The 19,317-nt window shown below is 44.9% G+C and overlaps 1 protein-coding gene across 1 annotated transcript in view; it reads left to right on the top strand.

Annotated features, from left to right (window-relative positions):
- AMOTL1 (angiomotin like 1) overlaps positions 1 to 19,317 on the top strand; it is a 43,511-nt gene that overhangs the window by 8,894 nt on the left and 15,300 nt on the right. Inside the window, exons 3-6 of the mRNA XM_027642925.1 lie at positions 5,755 to 6,031; positions 9,890 to 10,034; positions 11,103 to 11,192; positions 17,348 to 17,493. Of these exons, the coding sequence (XP_027498726.1) occupies positions 5,755 to 6,031; positions 9,890 to 10,034; positions 11,103 to 11,192; positions 17,348 to 17,493 (658 nt within the window). The remainder of the gene's footprint in view (positions 1 to 5,754; positions 6,032 to 9,889; positions 10,035 to 11,102; positions 11,193 to 17,347; positions 17,494 to 19,317) is intronic.

Raw genomic sequence — 19,317 nt, 5'->3', positions numbered from 1 at the left:
TGGTTTCTGAAGTAAACCTTTGCGTTTACAAGGTGCTGCAACTATTGTTGGTTCCATAAGCCAGAGAATATGCCATGAGGGCCATGTCTGAGCTATGGCAAATGTTATCCCATTTCGGGTTGTAGCGGCATTTAATGATGGGTCTGTAATTGTGTTTCCTTGCGCCGTGACCATCAGGCTGGGCTTAGTGACTTTCCCAGGATCCTGTCTTTTTCCTGCATGGTGATAACACTGTTTCCTCTATGTTATTCTCAGTGAGAAAGAATAACATTTGAAGTCTGCTTCATGACTGCAAAAGTCATAGTGAAGTCAGGCAAACACCTGAGTCTGAGATTAGTATACAGACTGAATGCTCCCAGTCAATGGGCAGGAATAAGCACCTTTCACACACTTTTTTACTTGAGTTGTAAGGTAAAAGCCTAAGGCAGTTTCTGAAAACTGCATCCCAGAAACGCCTCTTTCTTTTCGCTGACTCAGCCAGAGCATCCCCAGTAGATGCATGTTAGGAGATAAAGTTCCCTGGGAGAGTCTTTGAGAGATGAAATAGGCCAGTCTGCCCTAGAGGCAAAGGAAGGCAGAGCATTCAGAGAAAGATGAGCTAAATAGGTTAGAGGAGGGCATTTTAATTATGGAAATGCCATGGTATGTTGGAAACAAAGTCCTTTCTCCACTGACCCCTCTCCCTCCCTACATAGAGGAGAGCTTCACTGTACCTGTAGCAGGGCAGAGGTGGATTTCCTTTCCAGAATATTTACAGGCATTTTCATTTTATTTCTTATACTACCTGGCTTTATTGAACAGCAGCTCTTCTCTATTTATGATTTCCTGACCATCAGCAGCAAGTGGACTTTATAATTACTTTTCATTTTGGGGTTTCTTATTCCTACATACAGCTACAAATTTCCCCCAAATTCTTCTATGTTGGTCATTCTTGCTCCCAGATTTTCCAGTATAAGAGGTGTATTAAGACCATGCCTGAATTTGGGGTCTTGGGTGGCCCCAAAATCTGAGGAATTTCTTATGAAGGTGAGGTCTGTGGTGAAGTATTTTGCTGAAGATGCTGTATTGCAAGCTATAGGTAGCAGGCTGTTATATATATATTGCAAGCTATACATTCCTGAAAGGAGAGAGAGCCTGGTGACCTCAGCACAGTAGCCCTTGAAAGCCTCACTGCCTGCTTGTGCTCCCTTTTCAAAAAGCTGGTTTCCTTATTTTTTTTCTTCTTTACATTGCATTGCAGAAGCGTTCAGGGGCCCTACTATAATAATGTCAATGAAAAAAATATGTTTTTAATAGAAATGTAGCTGAGGTGTTGCAGAGATATCCAAAACTCATAATGTTCCACAGTTTCATGCTTTTAAGAAGGATGATTTTTGATGAGAATGTGTTTGGCTGAAAGATTCTAACGTGCTGTAATGCCGAATAAGATCAACATTTAAAATACAGTGGAAGCATTTTGAGAATGTCATTCTTTACTAAGCCTGAAGGAGCTCAGGGTAATCCTCATTGCTGCGTTTCTTTGGAGATTTACATGAGAAGTTGGATGGGAACTAAGCTGATGTTAGAACACTCCTATTTTTACAAATGTTGATTTGTTAATGTGAATTGCTGTGTTGATTTTATTGCATATATACTCAGAGATTTTGCAGTTGGTTAAGTCAGAACTAAATTGAGACAGATTAAACAAGTAAAAGGAAAGTAAGAAACATGTTAATTATGTTGAACAGCCATGCTTCAAAAGGCATAAAGTTGATTGTACCTGTTCAGTTTCCAAGTTGGAAAACACTTTGGAGAATCCCGGCTGTGGCTGCTGAGACTTTGGTGGCTGGTTGCTGCTACAGGGTGTAAATCTTTAGTAGCTCAAGAAGTCATTTGCAGTTCAAGAAAATGGAGATCCCTGGGATCTTTCCTTCCTCTGTAGTGTAAACCTAGACAGACTAAAGTGATGAAAAAATGTTGAATTGATGAAAGGTTGAGATTTCCCAAAAGTGCCGTGTGAAGAGCTCCTGCAAGGGTCAAAAGGGTGTATTGATGAACAAAGATTACTCTGCTTCATAATGAAAAAGAAAAATTGATATCTCTACTGTTTTAGATTCAGAGTTCAATTCAATTCTATTGGTCTCCATTATTCCCATAAAGCAGTGAGCAAATATTTACCTACAGCAAATCTGTGTCTTAGTAGGGTGTAACAGCCAAGCTTTTTCTTGCTTTAAATCAATTGTGTCCCTTTTTTTGGTAAAGACAAACAAACTCACGCTGATCTGGATTAATTGCTATGGTAAAACGCGTGAGCGCAGACTGGCTGTCAGCAGCATTGAGGAGGTGCTGCGTGTTTGGTTGCATTCACATTTGCTTGTTGAACATCTTTTCGTTGTGAGTGACATCCCTCACTCATGATGTCATTTACTGTTCAGATTTTTGAGCAAAAAAATATGGAAGTCCCACGACAGGCATGATGTCCCTTGCCATGTTTCACACGCTGGAGCACCAGAAGGAAAGGGGTACTGTGGGGATGGTGTGAGAGCTATGGTGGGCTGTCCTAGTGATTTGCAGAGAAAGTTGGCACAAGGCTGCATGGGCTTACTGGCTCGCATGGCCTCAGGTCTCCAAGCACTGCCAGGAGACATGATTTTGGTCTAAGGAAGGTAAAACAGGCCTTCCAGGTCTGTGTGACCCCCAGGGCATCCTGCTGCAAGGTCTAAGCAGCAGGCAGAAGTGATGAGGCTGGAGAGGCAGTAAACTTCAAAAGGAGATGAGCAGGGAGCAGTATCTTAATCCATTGCTGGTGGATTAATCTGGAGGTTTTGGGGGTACCTTGGGACTACAGCCTTGAAGGGGAAGGCCTTTTGCAGCCGGTTGAATTGCTAGAGGGAAGAGATGCCATCCAGAGGGACCAGGAGAGGCTTCAGAAGTGGGCCTGTGCGAACCTCATGAAGTTCAACAAGGCCAAGTGCAAGGAACTCCATCTGGGGCAGGGAAAACACTTCTTCAGTAGACTAGGGAACAAAGGGATAAAGAGCAGCCCTGCAGAGGACTTGGGGATGAAAAATTAGACAGGAGCCAGCAAAGTGCACTTGCAGCCCAGAAAGCCAGTTGTGTCATGGTATGGCTAGTAACTGGAAGGAGACCACTCTCCCCCTCTACTCTGCTCTCGTGGGACCACACCCAGAGTACTGTGTCCAGCTCTGGAGTCCCCAGTATAAGATGGACCCATGGGAGCAGGTCCAGAGGAGGCCAGAGAGATGATCAGAGGGCTGGAGCACCTCTCCTATGAAGACAGACCGAGTTGGGTTGTTCAGCCTGGAGAAGAGAAGGCTCCAAGGAGATCTTACTACAGCTTTCCAGTACTTAGAGGGGGCTTATAAGAAAGCTGGAGAGAGACTTTCTACCAAGGCCTATAGTGGCAGGGTAAAGGGCAATGGTTCTAAACTAAAAGAGGGTAGATTTGCATTAGATAAAAGGAAGAAATTTTTTATGCTGAGGGTAATGAGGCACAGGAACAGTTTGCCCAGAGAAGTTGTGGATGCCCCAGCATGGGAAGTGTCCAGTGCCAGGTTGGATAGGGCTTAGAACAACCTGTTCTAGTGGAAGGTGCCTCAGCCTATGGCAGGGGTGTTGGACTAGACGATTTTTAGAGATACCTTCCAACCCAGACCATTTTGTGATTCTATGAATTTCTGTGTGTTTTGTTGTGAAGTGTCATACAGCACCTCCTTGACTTCCTGTCTTTGTGAAAGTTTTATCCACTTTTAGTAGACATGTAGCTCCTTAGTTATTAGCCTGCACCTCTCCTAGAGAACTGGTATTCCTGGGGCTGAGAGCAAACCCTTCTGGCCCTGGGAGCTGCCCAGGGGGAATGGCCTCTCCTGTGCTCTTGAGCTGCCTTCATGGATATTTAATTTACCAGGAGAGACACAGCCTTAGGGAATGTCTATGCTGTGCAAGTAAAAGTCATCCCAAGCCCAGAGTGAGCTTAGCACAGGCTTCCTCAATGCTGGCTGCAGGAAGCTTGGATGGAATCTTTTTCCCAAGGACACTGCTCTGTGCTTCTGGGCAGGTTAGTAGTGTGCACATGTACGCTCTTTACTCCATTTCAATACCTTTCAGTGCCACAGGTGATGCATTGGGCAAAGCTGGGATAGGAGCATGGGGCTGTGTGTGTGTTGTGTCTGGGGCCCTGCAGAACCCCACTTGCTTTCACTGTAGTTTGGACAGAAGATAAGACTAAATTGCTGGCTTTCTTTGCCATTGTGTGGCTTGGTGGAGACAAGTTTGTTATAGCAGCGCTATTCACTTTTAGGGAAGGACTTTAAAATTACCTTCACTTTTCAGCTTGTTCTACTGCAGTTGAAGGTAGTGGTGGGTTACTGAGAGGTTTTGAAAGCCCTGTTTCAAGAAACTGTGTAGGTGCTGAAGACAAGTAACCATAATTACTCTGTATTAATATAGCACAAAATTGTCTGTCAAAGAAATAGCATTCATGGATCTTTGAGGCCAGGTAGGGTAAATACATCTGTTCAGTATGTCTTGTGCTTTGTGCAGGGTACAGAAATAAAGGTGATGATATCTACAGCCTAATAGCTTGTGGTTAAGCTAAAATACAAGTTCCAGAATGCAGACTTCAGATAGGGTCCAGCAGCATATTTTCTAGCCAAACTGGACTCTGACACCGATGGCCCACATGGTCTGGGCTGAGTCTCTTAAAACAGTGCAGTGTAAAAATTTCACAGCTTTGGCCTCTGGGCTGAGGAATGGCTCAGCCTGTGCACAGTGAGATTCTGCGTGGGACCGCTTACCCTGCCGAAGCTCCGAGACTGCCTGTGCAATGGATGGAGATGTCTGCTTGAGCAGACAAGCATCGAGCTGTGCCCTGCCTAAATTTTCTTATTTTGAAAGAGGGGTCGTCTCCCTTCTTGAGCTTACACGGCTGGCAGGTGGGACAGAAGGGAGGGGTTCCCATTCCACCTGACCACCAGCTGCAGGGTTACCCTCACTGCTAAGAGATCCTCCTAGATTATGCCCCAGACATTGCAAATTGTGACTCTGGTGGATTAAAGAGCCCTCCCCCATCAGCAATCCTTGGTCACAAGCAGATCTGCCACCAGCTCACTTCTTATTTTTCTCTGATATGAGCCTGCTGAGTGATGGATGCTCTTAGTCAGGGAGTGACACAATGAAGTCTCCCACTGGAAGACAGGTTTTGTGGCTCACTGTGATTGACCAGAGCAGTGGCTCCAGCATCTCCCCAGCAGCCCTTCCCTTTGCCGCTTACTAAAGGCACTCAGGGACGCTGTGTCACTCACATCACTTCCTTTTGCCTCGCAGCTTGGCCAATCAGCTGGTCTTGCTCCAGGCAGGGAGTGGTGTTTGAAGGGTGAGTAATGCATCCCATGTGTTTCCTTCAAGCCTGCCGGCTTATGCTTCTCAGCAGTGTCGTTTGTGGCAAGGGGAGGCAGGAAGAGGCTGGCTGCTGCTGAAGTATTAACTGTACACCTAGGCAAAAATGCTGTTCTAGAGTCAGTGCTTCCTTTATCTGTTCATGCCAGATGTGTACATCACTGTCAAGGGCAGGCGAGGAGACAATTTACCCATTCCCTGCTGTGATTGCTGATATTTAGGAATGACTGAAGACCGTAATCATGACCACACAGTTACAACACTATTAATAAACTGTGCAATCATTAGGTGAAAGCTGCTGCATACATTTCGAGGGTGCGCGGCTCTAACACCTCATCCGTGTGTGCTTTCCTGCAGCCGACAATGCCAACCACCCTTTCCGCCGCCGCCAGCCCAGCAGCACAGCCCCATGTCCTCGCAGGCCACTGCAGGCCCTCTGCTCCCAGGCTCCTTGCCCCCACTGCCGGCCCCTGCTGCTGCCCAGACTCCGACACTGCCGGGCCAGCAGCTGACACCTGACGCCTTTGCCATAGTGGAGCGGGCACAGCAGATGGTAGAGATGCTCTCCGAGGAGAACCACGTGCTGCGTCAGGAGCTGGAGGGCTACTATGAGAAGGCAGACAAGCTGCAGAAGGTACGTGGAGAGGTGGGGATGGGGCCTGGGCAGAACAACCATCTTGATGTCTTTGGATTCCCCAAGGTATTCTTCACAGTTGTGTCACTGCAATGAGGATGCACCAGTGGCCATCTATAACCATTGCCTCTCCATGGTGGTCTCCCAGAACTGTAATCTTGTGGCTTATGGGCTCCCCTGACTTTAGGGCAAAACAGGGCAACTCATCAGATATCTCTCAACTGGGTATTTTCCCCTTCCATCCTTCCATGCTGGTCTCACTGAAGCTTTTCCTGGAGGTCTCCCACAGGCAGAGTCTGCTTCTGTTGCAGCTGGGTCCTGCACCATCTGCACAGGTGTTAGAGCTGCAAGAGAGGACCATTTCAAGAGCACATGCACATCTGTCCCAAGCAGTCTTGTCCACCACAATAAGCTTGTGTGGTCCTCTACGCTCTTTGGAAGTGTAACAGCCATCGATGGGCTTGCTCATTATTTGGAAAGGCATTAACTGTGTTGTCTTAGAGGCTTTCGCTGACAGCTCTGTGGATCTTTAAGAACTGATGTTAGACGTCCGTCTTTGAACATGCTGGTTTTAAAAGCACTGCCCCCTTACCTGAAAGACCATTTGGTAAAGATTTTGCTCAGAACCCCTTTTTTAAGAGATCCTGCACCCTCTTTTCTATATGCATGCAGGTTTTTTCAGTGGAGAAGGGCAATATCTTGAGCACTGCCTGGGGTGAGAAGATGAAGAGTCAAATCAAAAAAGTGGAAGTTGTTTAAAACTGAGACTCACTAAAGGCAAAGCAGAGATGCTCCCCAGGTCTGCTGGCTTTGGGTCCCAAGGGTTCAGACCAAATAATTTATTTAGGATCCTACACTACTACTTTATTTCTATTTTCCCACCACTTATACACCAAGGAGCTTAGACTGCAGGTCATTTTGCACTGAATTTAGGAGTCTAAATAGGAGCTCAATTTTTTTCTATGGTGTGCAGATCAGGGTGTTCTTGGAGACACCCTTCACAGGAGAAGAGGCATCTCTGAGAGACCATGTCCCAGCCTCAGCTTGGGAAAAATCTGTGACAATCTGATCAAACGGGTTAGAAAAAAGACCGGTTGTTTTGTAGCTGCTGTCTTTTCTGCCTTCTCCTCTGCAACAAGATGAGTTGAGTTTATTCACAGACTTTCCTAAACTTAGTTGAAAAATTTTTGCAGCAACATTAACTATTTGTGAAGACATCTGCAAAGACTTTAATGCTAACTCTCCTGTGGCCTTTGCGGGCAAAAAGAAATATTCCAGCTATTAATTTTACAAAAGCTGCATTGTTCAGTAAAAGGTATTTGAGTGCAATGCCCTATAAATATTCCAATTTTCTTTTTCACTCTTGGAAATGACTCTCTCTTTATCTTGGATGCACTGCAAGGCGATTGCATCAGACACCAACAGAAAGGTATTCAAGCACGGGCTGAACTCTCACTTCAGTCAACAGAGCATGGACTTGAGTCCCATTGACTCTGGGGGAATGTAAGCGAAGTATTAAAGTGAAACACATACTCAAGTGCATTCTTTCTTCAGGAAACCAAATCCTTAATGCATGGTATCCCTCCTATGCTGTTTTTTCTGTATTTGAACACAAGGACAGGGCAGGTGCTCCTCTGTTCCCACAGTTTCAGCTGAACGTCACCTCTGAAAATGTGATTGAGTTAAATTACGTACTTTGGGTGTGAAAACTCTTCCCTCTTGTTGGAAGTGGAAGGGTCAGGAGGAGTAATTCTTGTTTGTCTGTGCATAACAGTTTTATTCTAGGTAGGACCACCCTCCCATCACTTTTATTCATTACAGAATAGAAGAAATTAGAGAAAATCAACTTGACTTGTAGGGCTCCCTGGGCATTTGGACGAGCAGATCAGCCCTGAGGCTTGTTGTATTCTCAGTTGTGTGTGAACAGACTTTTTTGCAGAGAGGTACAAGGTGGTGATTGATCCTTGTGCTGTTTGACAAGTTGCCTGGTTTTCTTACCTAAAAGGAGTTGGAAGAGGAGTTGCGCACATTTCATTTTGAGCTTTTTTTTCTTCAAAAGCAAAGTATTATTTTCCCTCTTCTGAGAGATGTTATCTTGCTGAAGTTTAATTGCCAGGCTGGGCTGGCTCTTCCCCATGCCATGTGTGTGGGTTGTTTGAGTGGGTCACCTCCAGGAGCTACCAGACAGAGAAGAGGCTGAACTGGTTTTTTCCTCCATAAAAGAAGGAGAAGGAAATCCCAGAGCTGTTGAGAAACACCGACACAATTTGTAGCTGTTGTTCTGCTCTCCTTTAATTTTATTCAGTGCTGACGGAGGTTCTTTCTTTTCACACAGTAAGTTTTTGCCTTCGGGGCTGCAGGAGACTTGCATGGTGATGTGTTTTGGGAAATAACAGCATATAGAGGGCCAAGCAGAGCCCTTGTGGTAACCAGCAGCGTTGGGCCAGACTGCTGGGCTGTGGAAACCCACTGCTGTGCTGGCAAGTCTGCTTTGCTGTGGTAGGAGCTCTCGGGAGCAGGCATCTTTTCCTGCATGTAGTGACTCACCTTGGAGAGTGGAGGCATGGGAACTGACGAGTGTCAGGGCACCCAACTGAGCATGATGTCTGATTGGGATCATGTAGTCATGATTGGGAAAGTGCTTTGATTCTGGAAAATTCACATGAGATAGGCTTTTAATTGTAGGTCATAGTCATAGGCCAGAATAGACTATTTCAGTTGGAAGAAACCTACAATGGTCATCTAGTCCAACTGCCTGACCAAATCCGGGCAAGCCAAGTGACAGCTGCAGCATCCCTGGCAAATCACACCTAAAGCTTAATGAGAGGGACCTAACTCCACAGCAAGTGAAGGTGAGCTCGTACCCTGGCTTCAAAAATCACGCATCTGTCCCAGCCGTGATTCAAGAGGCCAAAAAAGTGCCAGATTTAGAAAGGTATGTGGGAGGCTATATATATCTTGTGGTTTCCAGCCTGTGCACATTATCAAGCTTTTCTCCACAAACACAAGGGCCAGGCATGCAGGAACAGATTACCACATCAATGTTGATCATTCCTGCAGCAAAGATTTTACCAAAGCTGTATCACTTAACATGACATTATCTTATTAAAAAAATTAGTTAGATGGATTAAGCTGGACAGCAAAACTCTGCCCAGGACTAATCTCCTGTCAGCCTTTTTGGCTCAGGTCTTAAGATGCAAGTTCACTGCTAAGGGCTTCCTCTGCATACCCTGCCTGCGGTTTGCCAGATTTAGAGGAGATGAAGTTAAGAAGACTGAAAAACCAAAACAATTGGTTCAGTCTGTTATAGAGAGTTTCTTGTATAACGCAGTCTTCAGTCAAGGATGGAAAGAAATGGACCACAATAGTTTAAAATTGACGTGAGGTCACAGCTGAGCTTAACATACTTCTGATGGCATACACAGCTTAGAGATAAGTTTTGTATCAGGGACCTGGCAGAATAATAAATGTTGCCTCCTACAACCCTTTCTCAGGGAGCATACAGCTTACACAAATACAGCATTTCCTTTGTTTTTCCTCTTGGATGGCATTAAAGCACCCACCTCAGTCATAGAGGAAAAACAACCAAACAGTTCCATCAAGTCCAGTGGGGTGTTGTGGCATGGTGAGCTGCCCCTCAGGCCGTTTGCAGGGGTCCCTACTGCAGGAGCCTCCAGCGTTGTTGGGGCTTCACACCATCCTCTGCCAGGGAAATGGGTCATTTGTAGAGTTGGTTCCTGGTGTGACACTTGGCATGAGCATTGCCTGTACCCTCACGTCTCATCAAAACACGCTGGACAAACCTTGGGGCAGGACACATTCCTGCAGGGCTTTAACAGGACCTCTCTCTCTTTTCAGTTTGAAATAGAGATTCAGAGGATTTCAGAAGCTTACGAAGGCTTGGTCAAGACCACCACTAAAAGGGAGTCTCTGGACAAAGCAATGAGAAACAAACTTGAAGGAGAAATTAGGAGACTTCATGACTTCAACAGGGATCTCCGTGGTACGTTACAGTTGCTTGTGTGTTTTTTTTCCTCTGGTTGACATGGTGTTTCACTTACTAGCTCCAGAGCAGCAGGCTTTAAAACAGTGACTTCACACACTATTTAGATAAATGTAATGAGAAATAAGGCCCTGCCCCTTGGCATAAGACAAAACTGCTGTCACCCCTGTAGTGGCAAAAAAGCCTGGCAAAATATGAGAGTCAGTTCCTGATGGTGCCTTTGTGTTCAGCACTTGCAAATATGGATGTGAGAGCAAGGCCACCAGTCACAATGTTGTGTCCAGATCTAATGAGCTGCAGAGCAAACTGCAATGTAGAACAGTGCTGTGCTACCCGTTAATCTCCAAGTTCAGTGCCTTCCCAGACCAGTAGCGAGTATCAAAGGCCATCTCTTTTTTGTATTAAAACATAATATTGAGGGTGTATCTTTTTGAGGAAGGAAGTGGAGCGTATGTTGGATGGTTATTGCCAATCCAGGTTCCTAATGGGGTACTTTGGTACCTGCTCGTGCAGTGAGATGCCTTCTGCAAACTGACTTACCTTTTTGCAATGGTGCAAGATGGGTCACATGGTCTTTTTGGAGAAGGGAAGAATCTGAAGGCAGGATCTTCCCTGGAAACTTCCCAGGAAACTATCCCTGGCTGCAAAAAACTCCTCATTTCCTGTGGGCATCCCCAAGGGTTGGCATTAATGGGGTGGGGGCTGCCTTCCCTCAGGAGGCACCAGGGGCAGCTCTTCACTGCAGGAAAGCACCCATCCCCTTGCAAAGCTGGTTAATTCAGATTGCAGATGCCTTGTTGCATTTTGGACAGTGCGAGAGATGAACTGCCTGGACATGTCAGCTGTGAATGGCAGAGGCTTTCCCCCCGGTTTCTGTAAATCTGAACGACACAGCTTCATGGAAGAGGTCAAAGGCTTCATCTTTTATGTATGTGTCAGCCTCCATTTTAATGTCCTCCTTCAGAGAGTCTATTTATACTGCTCCGCTGGCACGCATCTTATTTTCTTGGTTTGCCTACAATTTTATATACATATATTTATACTTAAAGTATTTCCTGTTTTTTGCAGAACGACTGGAGACAGCCAATAGGCAGCTAGCCAGCAGAGACTTTGATGGGCATGAGGATAAGGCAACAGAGGGCCTTTATGCCACTCAGAGTGAGTACTGTGCCTATCTGTTTGGAAGGTGCATATATGTATATGTGTGTATATATAAGCATACACATGGTGAAGTGGAGGTAAATACTTAGCTATTAATTGTTATTGTGCTTGTGGCTTGGTTTTACTCAGCTAATTCATCACATACTCTTATTTCAGCTGCAGACTGGATTATGTAGGTAGGGGTTTTTTTCTCTCTGAGCATCAGAACAAAGCAGTGTGAGTTAATGGTAACACAACTTGGCTTATTTTTGAGAAATATTTATCTGAAATTGTGAAGTGTTGCTTGCAGGGTCATCTCTAGAGATGCTTGCTTCTAAGAGAAGCAAAATTCTTCTCTTGGCTAGGAAAAACCCAGAGCAGCCTCTGCTGACTAGTTATCAGTGCCATGGGTTTAACCAGCAGGAGAAAGAGCAGAGCTGGACCATACCTTTCACAAAGGACTGAAGAGACAAAGACTTTACAGCTTCTACTGCTGTGAAAGCATCTGTTCCCAACAAATTTTAGGCTTCCATAATGACTGGGCACGGTGCTGCAGATTTCCTTGCCATGCACTGATGTGTGTGAGATCATCCAACCCAAAACCCAAGCAGCTGGATGCTGTGTGGCAGTGTGTGACTTCTTTTGTATCCTGACTATCTTTAGCACACATCCAGAAGGGCTTGATCACCTGAGAGCTGTGCAGTATCTTGTAAGCTTAAATCCTACTGAAGCTCAATGCTGCATACAACTAAACCTGTTTTATTTATCACACCAAGAGCTTCCTTGGAAGATGAGCCGCTACTGCAGTGCAGAACATCCATCTCCATTAGCAGTACAATGTTTGATACTAGTCAAAATGCTTCACCACCAGCCTTTCAATGTCCACCAGCTGCTCCAAGTGTTGGAGAGCCTTCTCCTGACTCCCACCAGCAGCAATGATGCCAGCACAGCTGATCATTTGGTGCATGTGTGCACAAACCGGAAGAGAATCTGGTGATCTTTTCCATGACATGTTAGCTTTGCCATATTAGCGGATGGCATAAGGATGTGTAGATACTGCTGTGAATCCAACGGGATGATCTGTTAAGGAAGTAGCATTGCTGTGTAAGTCTCGTCATCCTTGTGAAGAGTTCAAATGGGATAAACTACACAGTGGAAATTGGAGACTGGGATCTTCTCTCTTCTTATAGAGACAGCCTGGTAGTGTTGCTATATACTGTTGGCTACAGGGAGGAATTAAATCTCCAAATTCGAGTTACTTTCCAGTACATAAACATGCTCTGTGCTTCTGCTGGTAAATAAATAGCAGTGAAACTTTGCGCTGTGCACTCAGCGTATTACTGCAATCAATTCACAGCTTACAAACAAATATAGCTCTCCAGATCCTATCACATAAGACAGTCTGGATGCTTGGAGTGTCTCCTGGCTAGACCAGAGAGCTAAATGTTAGCAATGCAATGCAGAGTGCTTCCGAGAATAGAAAAATGGGCATGTGTAAAGCAGGTTCTCTTCAGTTGTGTTCTGTGGGCTGCTGGGACACTCACAGAAATGACCTTGATACCAGGGTGTCTGCCTAAAACACCCTTCTGAGAGGCCCTAAAAGGTTTTGCTTGAAGTCCTCTGTTGCTGACTACATTTATATGCTGATGATTGTGAGTCTTCCCCAGGGGCAGACCATGACTGAGTTTGGGTTGCACCTCACTGTCAAGATGGGAGTTTTCACAAGCACAGTTTGTACTCTCCTCATATCTTTTAATGGGATACACAGGCAGAAAACTGAGAGTTGGAAAACTGAGTTTTATCTGCCATGTGTACAATTGTCTACTGAGATTAAAATAACCATTTTTAGAAGAAGAGAAAAAAATTTGTCATGAAACTGATTTTTTTGTGGTTTTTTTTTTTTTTCCTAAGGGCACACCTTATTAAGACAGGTATGTAAATGCAAATCTTAATTTTCATTAGGAAGCAAAAGCATATTTCTAGTCCCTATGTATAACCAAAGTTATACAAGAAAACTCCAACATTGACAGATTCCTAAAAGTTATCATTTTTAAGCCACTCTCATGATGAATTGAAGAAGGAAAGATAAAATTCTTGAGGTTGGTAATGCTGAAAACAAAGTTTCATATGGTAAAACTCCAGTAATAGGAAAAAATCCCTGAAAAACAAGTCTGGCAAAGCAGGATGTGCAAGGATCATTTCTCAGTTCCTCACAGAACTCTCCATTAGCAATGCAACAGTGCAGAGCAGTCGTGAGCTCTGAGATGGAGACTGGAGGTGACAAAAAAATCTTATTCTTTATAATAGTAATAGGAGAAGCCAGGCCACGTGCCTGGAAGTATTCAGTGCTAGGCATTTGTGCCTAAGAGAAATGCTACTGTTGTATCCGGGTAGGAGAAAACTCACACCATATTAGTTTCCTGATAATTATGTGATGCTTTGTCAGAGAAAAAGATTAGTTTAAGGAAAGACATGAAGCAACAACTGATGAAGGCATATATGCCAATACAGGCAAGAGAAGAGACTGGAAGGAGGAGCCTGAGAGATTCTGTGGGAAGGGAGGGACAGGAAGATTGAAGATGGCTTCAAGGGTATAGGGCAGAGAGAAAGCTTATGATATAGCATATCATGGGAAAATATCTTCTGGTGAAATCTGAGGATTTTGTGTGGTTTTGTGGGATTTCTGGACTCTGAGAGCAGGGATCCTTGGAGGGTCTGTTTTTTCGGGTGTCTGAGACAGATTGAGGTCTATGCCCATCCACATGGCTCTTCACCCATTAGTGGGGGTGCATGGACAGTTTTGGCAGTGTGTTGATAGAGCCTCTTGCTCCATAGGAATGTTCAGTTCATGTGCTATAAACTTGCGTATCTATCTCTGTCTCAAATATCCTAGGCAAATAAATATTCCCATTGAATGTATCCAGCCAAAGAAAATGCCCACAACAGATGTTTTTTAAAGTGGGGTTTTGGACAGACTAAGTGCCATTTGGTATTAAGACAGGAAATAATCAGGAAATAATCTGTGTTGCTGCTCCAGGCCTCCCTTGTCCTGGCGTAGTCAGCTTCAAACCACAGCTCCAGAGAGCTGAGTGAGGCTTGGGCAGAGAGACAGGTGGACAGATTGGCAGACAGTGGCTTTGGTGCTCCTCTGGAGGGAAACGTCAGTGTCTGGACCTCGTGACCTGGCGCTAGTGAGGAGTTGCAAGGCTGACAAGAGGCTAAATAAGTCCCTCAGGTTTCACTGAGGAATGGCACGGTCACCAGAAAGCATCTGTGGAATTAGCAGCTCTTAAGTGAAGAGCCACCATTGGAAAATGCAAACCTGCATAAGAGAAATTATTGAAAGTGTCACAAGGGATGTGATATGGGAGCCAGTCTTGTTTTCAGCAAATCTCCTGCAGCCCAATTACTCACTGGCTGCCATAACTTGATATATTTTCTGCTGCCAATAGTGGTCATTTTGTATGAACAAGGACTGTCTTTAAAGTATGTCCATGTTACCACTCTGCAACATCACAGCAAGGAGAAAGGCAGCTTGGGATGTATTGAGGTGGTCATTGAATTGGTCAATAAGTTGATATTCAGATATAATGTGTAACAAGCTGGAGTTCACATCTGAGTATAGGGAAGAGATGACACAGATTAAGTGTATCTTTTTATCTAATGTTTCTGCTACAAAGCAGGGTCAAGACTTATCTACTTCTGGTGTACCTACCGAGCTTGACAACTCAGAAAGCCTACTCGAGAAGCACTGAAGCAGACTTCTTGCTTAATCTCCTTTCTTCTACACAGCCAGAACATAGATGTCCACAGTGTGTGGAGGTACAACAGACAGAGGCAGTGGGTGGAAAACTGTGAGATCACAACTGTGAACTGCAGCAGAGAAGCCATTTGGGAACTGTTCTGTAATGGGATGTGGCAGTGACCTACCAGAATATAGAAACAGTTATTAACTGGAGTCCTTTAGTTAAAATGGTGTATGCAAGGGTAGTGCAGTAAACCACTATTTTTAGACTTTAAGGATACCTTGTATGCACTTGAAGAGAACCTAAGGTATGTTCAGCCTTCTTCACTAAAAATTAATGCAAGTAACGCATTTACAAAATGTACCCCTAGCATTTTGAAGGCTGAAGGTGACCTGGAGAAGTGTTGGGAGCTGTTCAGGAAATTTTTCTTGCCAACTTTCTAGTGGTGGTTATTTTGTGTACAGCATTATTTTCCTCCTTTGGGGGGATAGAAAGCATAATGCAGCAGGGCAGGCTGAGTGCTTCAAGTTCCCTGAAAGGAAGTTGAAAGTGAAGATCCCAAGTCCTGTTTTGCTATGTGTTATCCCCATTTGTAATATGAAATATGGGTTTCAGATCTGGAGCAGAGCACATGTGGTCCCAGCACGCGATGGTGAAGTGCCATAGGGCTGAAATAGCATTCATCTTCCAGCTTCCTCACCCTCACATTAGCTCCTGGTTAATTTGCCCACATGTACACTTTTGCACGATAGATAATAATGTTTCTTCTGGTCAATCCGGTTGAAGTAAATGTATTTGCATTGAAGGAAGAGGTCTGCATGTCCAGTATAAAATTCCTTGCCAAGAAGGGAAGATTAAGGCCACGTCTTACCAAGGCAGCCCATGGTGGCAGTCAGTGATATGGTCTGAGCAGCACTCACTGGGCTTTGCTTGTGGGCTCTGCAGTGACCAGCATGCCGGTGTTGCCGCCAGGGTTTCTTGTTATGAGGTGCTGAATTCCTCCTTTAAGGATAAATGGGTAGATGGCTGTGAAATTGACTGGTTTTGGCCATGTGACATTTTCTGACCCTGCTTGGGGCTTCCAGCTTTAGTGGTCACATTTGGGTGGGATGGGCTAGATGTTTAGGGCAGATTTTCCGCATTTCAGTGTTTTTGGAGAAACTTTTCATTTCAGTTAAAAAATAATAAATTCTGTAATGCTGTGTTTTAAAAGTCAAAAATCAAAACAATGTTTAATTGATGCCAAATTAATTTTTCGAGGAAATTTTCCTTCCTGGAGGCTTTCCAAGTGCTCTATTTTTGTTGTCATTAAGAATGAAGACCAGATTTTGAAATCTCATATTTCCCTGAATGAAACCTTGATCCCCTGCTTGCTCCAGTCATTAACTGTTTGCGTTCTGACATGGGGGATCCAGTGATTGGCCTGTGACACTCGTGTTCCCTAAAATGGCTTCTCAGCACTTTCAGGGCAGAAGCAGATGGAGCCAAGCATTTCCCCAGGCAGCTTGCCAGTGAAGTCAATGGTGGGCCTGCAGTTTGTTGCTGAAGAAAATGACGTGAGCAAAGCTGACTGAATTTAGCCAGTTGGTTTTTTTTAACGTAGTTTTAAATCTTACCCAAAAAAGGGATGATTTTTCGGCACGAGTCTTGCTTGTGATGTGTTAAGGTGTTTAGTAGGAGAGGAGTGCTGATCACTGGATCCTTAGGTCATGCTGGTCTGGAAAGTTACCCCAGGCCCCTGTGGAGCTGAAATGTCTCCCACAGCCTCCATTTCTCTGCATGCCTAAAGAAAGCCTGTACAGATGCCATCTATCTTACTCTTCCTTGTTGCTTTCCCCTCTTTACATTTTCAGGCTGTCCAGCACAGATTGGTGTTTATTATTTGGCTTTTCCACATTTTCTGTATGTCATGATCTCTGTCTTTGCAAATAAAAAGGACCAGGCACAGTACAACCCACATCCATGGGTCTGAGGTTTCTTGCCCATTGCAGAAGGGCAGCAGCATCCAAGCTGACAGCTACAAGCAACCCTTGACATAGGCTATTCTCAGGCAGGGCTTGGGTGTTGTATGGGAAAGGAGTAGTTGGTGCAAGCCAAAATTTTGCTGGGCAATGTGCTAGCAGTTCAGCAGAATGGAAAGCTGTGAGGCAGTTCTCACGTCCACAAGCTCTGCTAGTGCAGATGCAGCCCAAGCTGCCACTCGTCTCTGCTGCTGGTTGTCATGTAGGGCTGGGCACTGAGGGGCTGAGCCCTTGCAGTAGAAGCTCCTTGCCTGCTGTGCCTCAGCTCTGTGTTGTAATGACCCTACTCGCTGCTGCTTCACATAATTTTTGCTTTTCTAGGAAGGTGGCAGCTTACCTCTGGTATGTGATCTTGGGCCTGTGAGCTGTCCTTATGGAGTGACTCTTGTTCTTGTCTTTCTTTCAGACAAAGAGTACTTGAAGGAGAAGGAAAAGTTGGAGATGGAACTGGCAGCTGTGCGTTCTGCCAATGAGGACCAGCGGAGGCACATTGAAATCCTTGACCAGGCCCTAAACAATGCTCAAGCCAAGGTCATCAAACTGGAAGAGGAGGTGAGGCATGGACAACATTTCTGTGCTCTGAGGATAGATGTGGCTTGCAGTTAGGTCTTTCTCCATCCAAGTCCTGATTCTCTTCTAGCCACAGTGTGGTAGGTCTTCCTGTTTCCCTTGAATTGGCGCTCTTATAGAGAAAATGTGTAGTTATACAATACTGAGACAAACAAGCAAGCAAAGGAGACCACAACCATAGGCGTTTCCATAGCAGAGCCTTCAGCGTGTAACCAGGAGCAAGACCAAACTCATTTAGTTAATTGATGGCTGAGGTAATGGTACAACTTAACAGAAAAAGCTAATTAAAAAACTGACCTGGGACTGTGATACAGACATGTGATGTTGGTGCATCCCATTTCTCTCCAAAGAATACCAGGAGGCTTTTGAGATGTGCACAGCAACACAGCAGTGTAGGGCTTGGTAACTTTACACCTTAAAAGGTCTGGCTGAAGGCAGACTGACCAGGATTTAGAGGTACAGAGAGCTAGAGGTTTTGTTTGAGAGCTGAAGAGAACCTATCATACCATATCTCAATTTATTGTATTCCTTAAGGACCTTCAATCAAGAGGTATGGAATTAGTACCTAGTTCAAAGTCTATGCATTCTAGCAGACAAGGCAAGACTGTCAAAACAGGCCTTTTCGGCTCTAAAATGTCTGTCAATGGGACCAACAAAGAGGGAGACTGTTTTATGGGAAGTAAAAGAAACATAATCTTTACCATCTGAGTGGGCAGGTCACTGGTGAGGGAAAGGCCATTGGTGAACCTCTACCCTTGCAGATTTGATAGGGGTTCAGGCTTTGGCACAAACTGTTGGCACAATCTTGGGCAGGTCTGTTCTGCTTTAGAGCCTCATTTTCCACCGGCACCCTCCCCAGGGTTGGCCAGAAGGGGAATCCACAGGACCCTGCTGAGTGCATGGATACAAGGGGTCTTGTGAGGAGAAGGGAAAGCTTTTCTCAAACTTGTGCAAGTAACTTAGGTGCTGTTGTTTGCCTTGGAAAGATAAAGGGTGAATTGACCTCAGTGATATTTGAATGTTTCCTATCAGGGTATCCAGCAGACAGACCTCCTGTTAGGCTAACTAATGGTTCATTTGAGTCTGGAAGATTTATGGTACTATATGTAAGTGCTGAAGGCATTGTCTTTTTGTACATGATCATTAGACCATTCTGACTTCCTATTTAGAAACACTTTAAAAACTCCTTTTCCTCCAGTGGATACCCTCAGCAGCAAGAAGAGGATCACGTTAAGTTTAACTGCTCCTTTGTTAGTTAGATTAAAGCCTGCTCACTGCCCTGGTGTATTTGGGGCAGTCCCTTTGGGGCAGCTGCAGGAGGCAGCATACCTTTAATCTGTACATGATTCACTTGACACTGTTTGGCTTAAAGGCAACTCGAGGTTTTCTATTTGCATTTCATTACAAAGTGGCTGAATAAGGGAATGTTTTAGGTGGCAACACATGCTCCTACAGCCATGACATCATGCAGAGGATGGGAAGAAATACATTTAGCTCCTGTCTGCTCCATAGACTGTCAGTGTCGTGTTGGCAGGTAACATTGACTTGCTGAGTACACACTAGTGAAGGCAGAAGCATAAATGCCGATTCCCATGCAGGTGGTGCAAGAATCTACCTTGTGCCTGCTGGGTTGTAGTAAATATGTTTGCAGCCTTAGGGCTCTGTCTCTAAGAGCTTGGCAGTAGCCAGGTTTTTGTCTAGTCATCCAACATAAATGTACCTCTGCTGGATCCTGGATTGTGGATTGGCGGAGCCGAAGAGAGATTAAAGCTTCCCCTCTAGAGAGCTCCTAATCTCCTGCCAGGG

The sequence above is a fragment of the Corapipo altera genome, unplaced genomic scaffold (assembly GCF_003945725.1).
Source record: "Corapipo altera isolate COAL_440 unplaced genomic scaffold, ASM394572v1 0, whole genome shotgun sequence".
In the NCBI taxonomy this organism is placed as follows: Eukaryota; Metazoa; Chordata; class Aves; order Passeriformes; family Pipridae; genus Corapipo; species Corapipo altera.
Note: the sequence above shows the minus strand (reverse complement) of the source record. Positions and strands in the feature narration are given on the sequence as shown.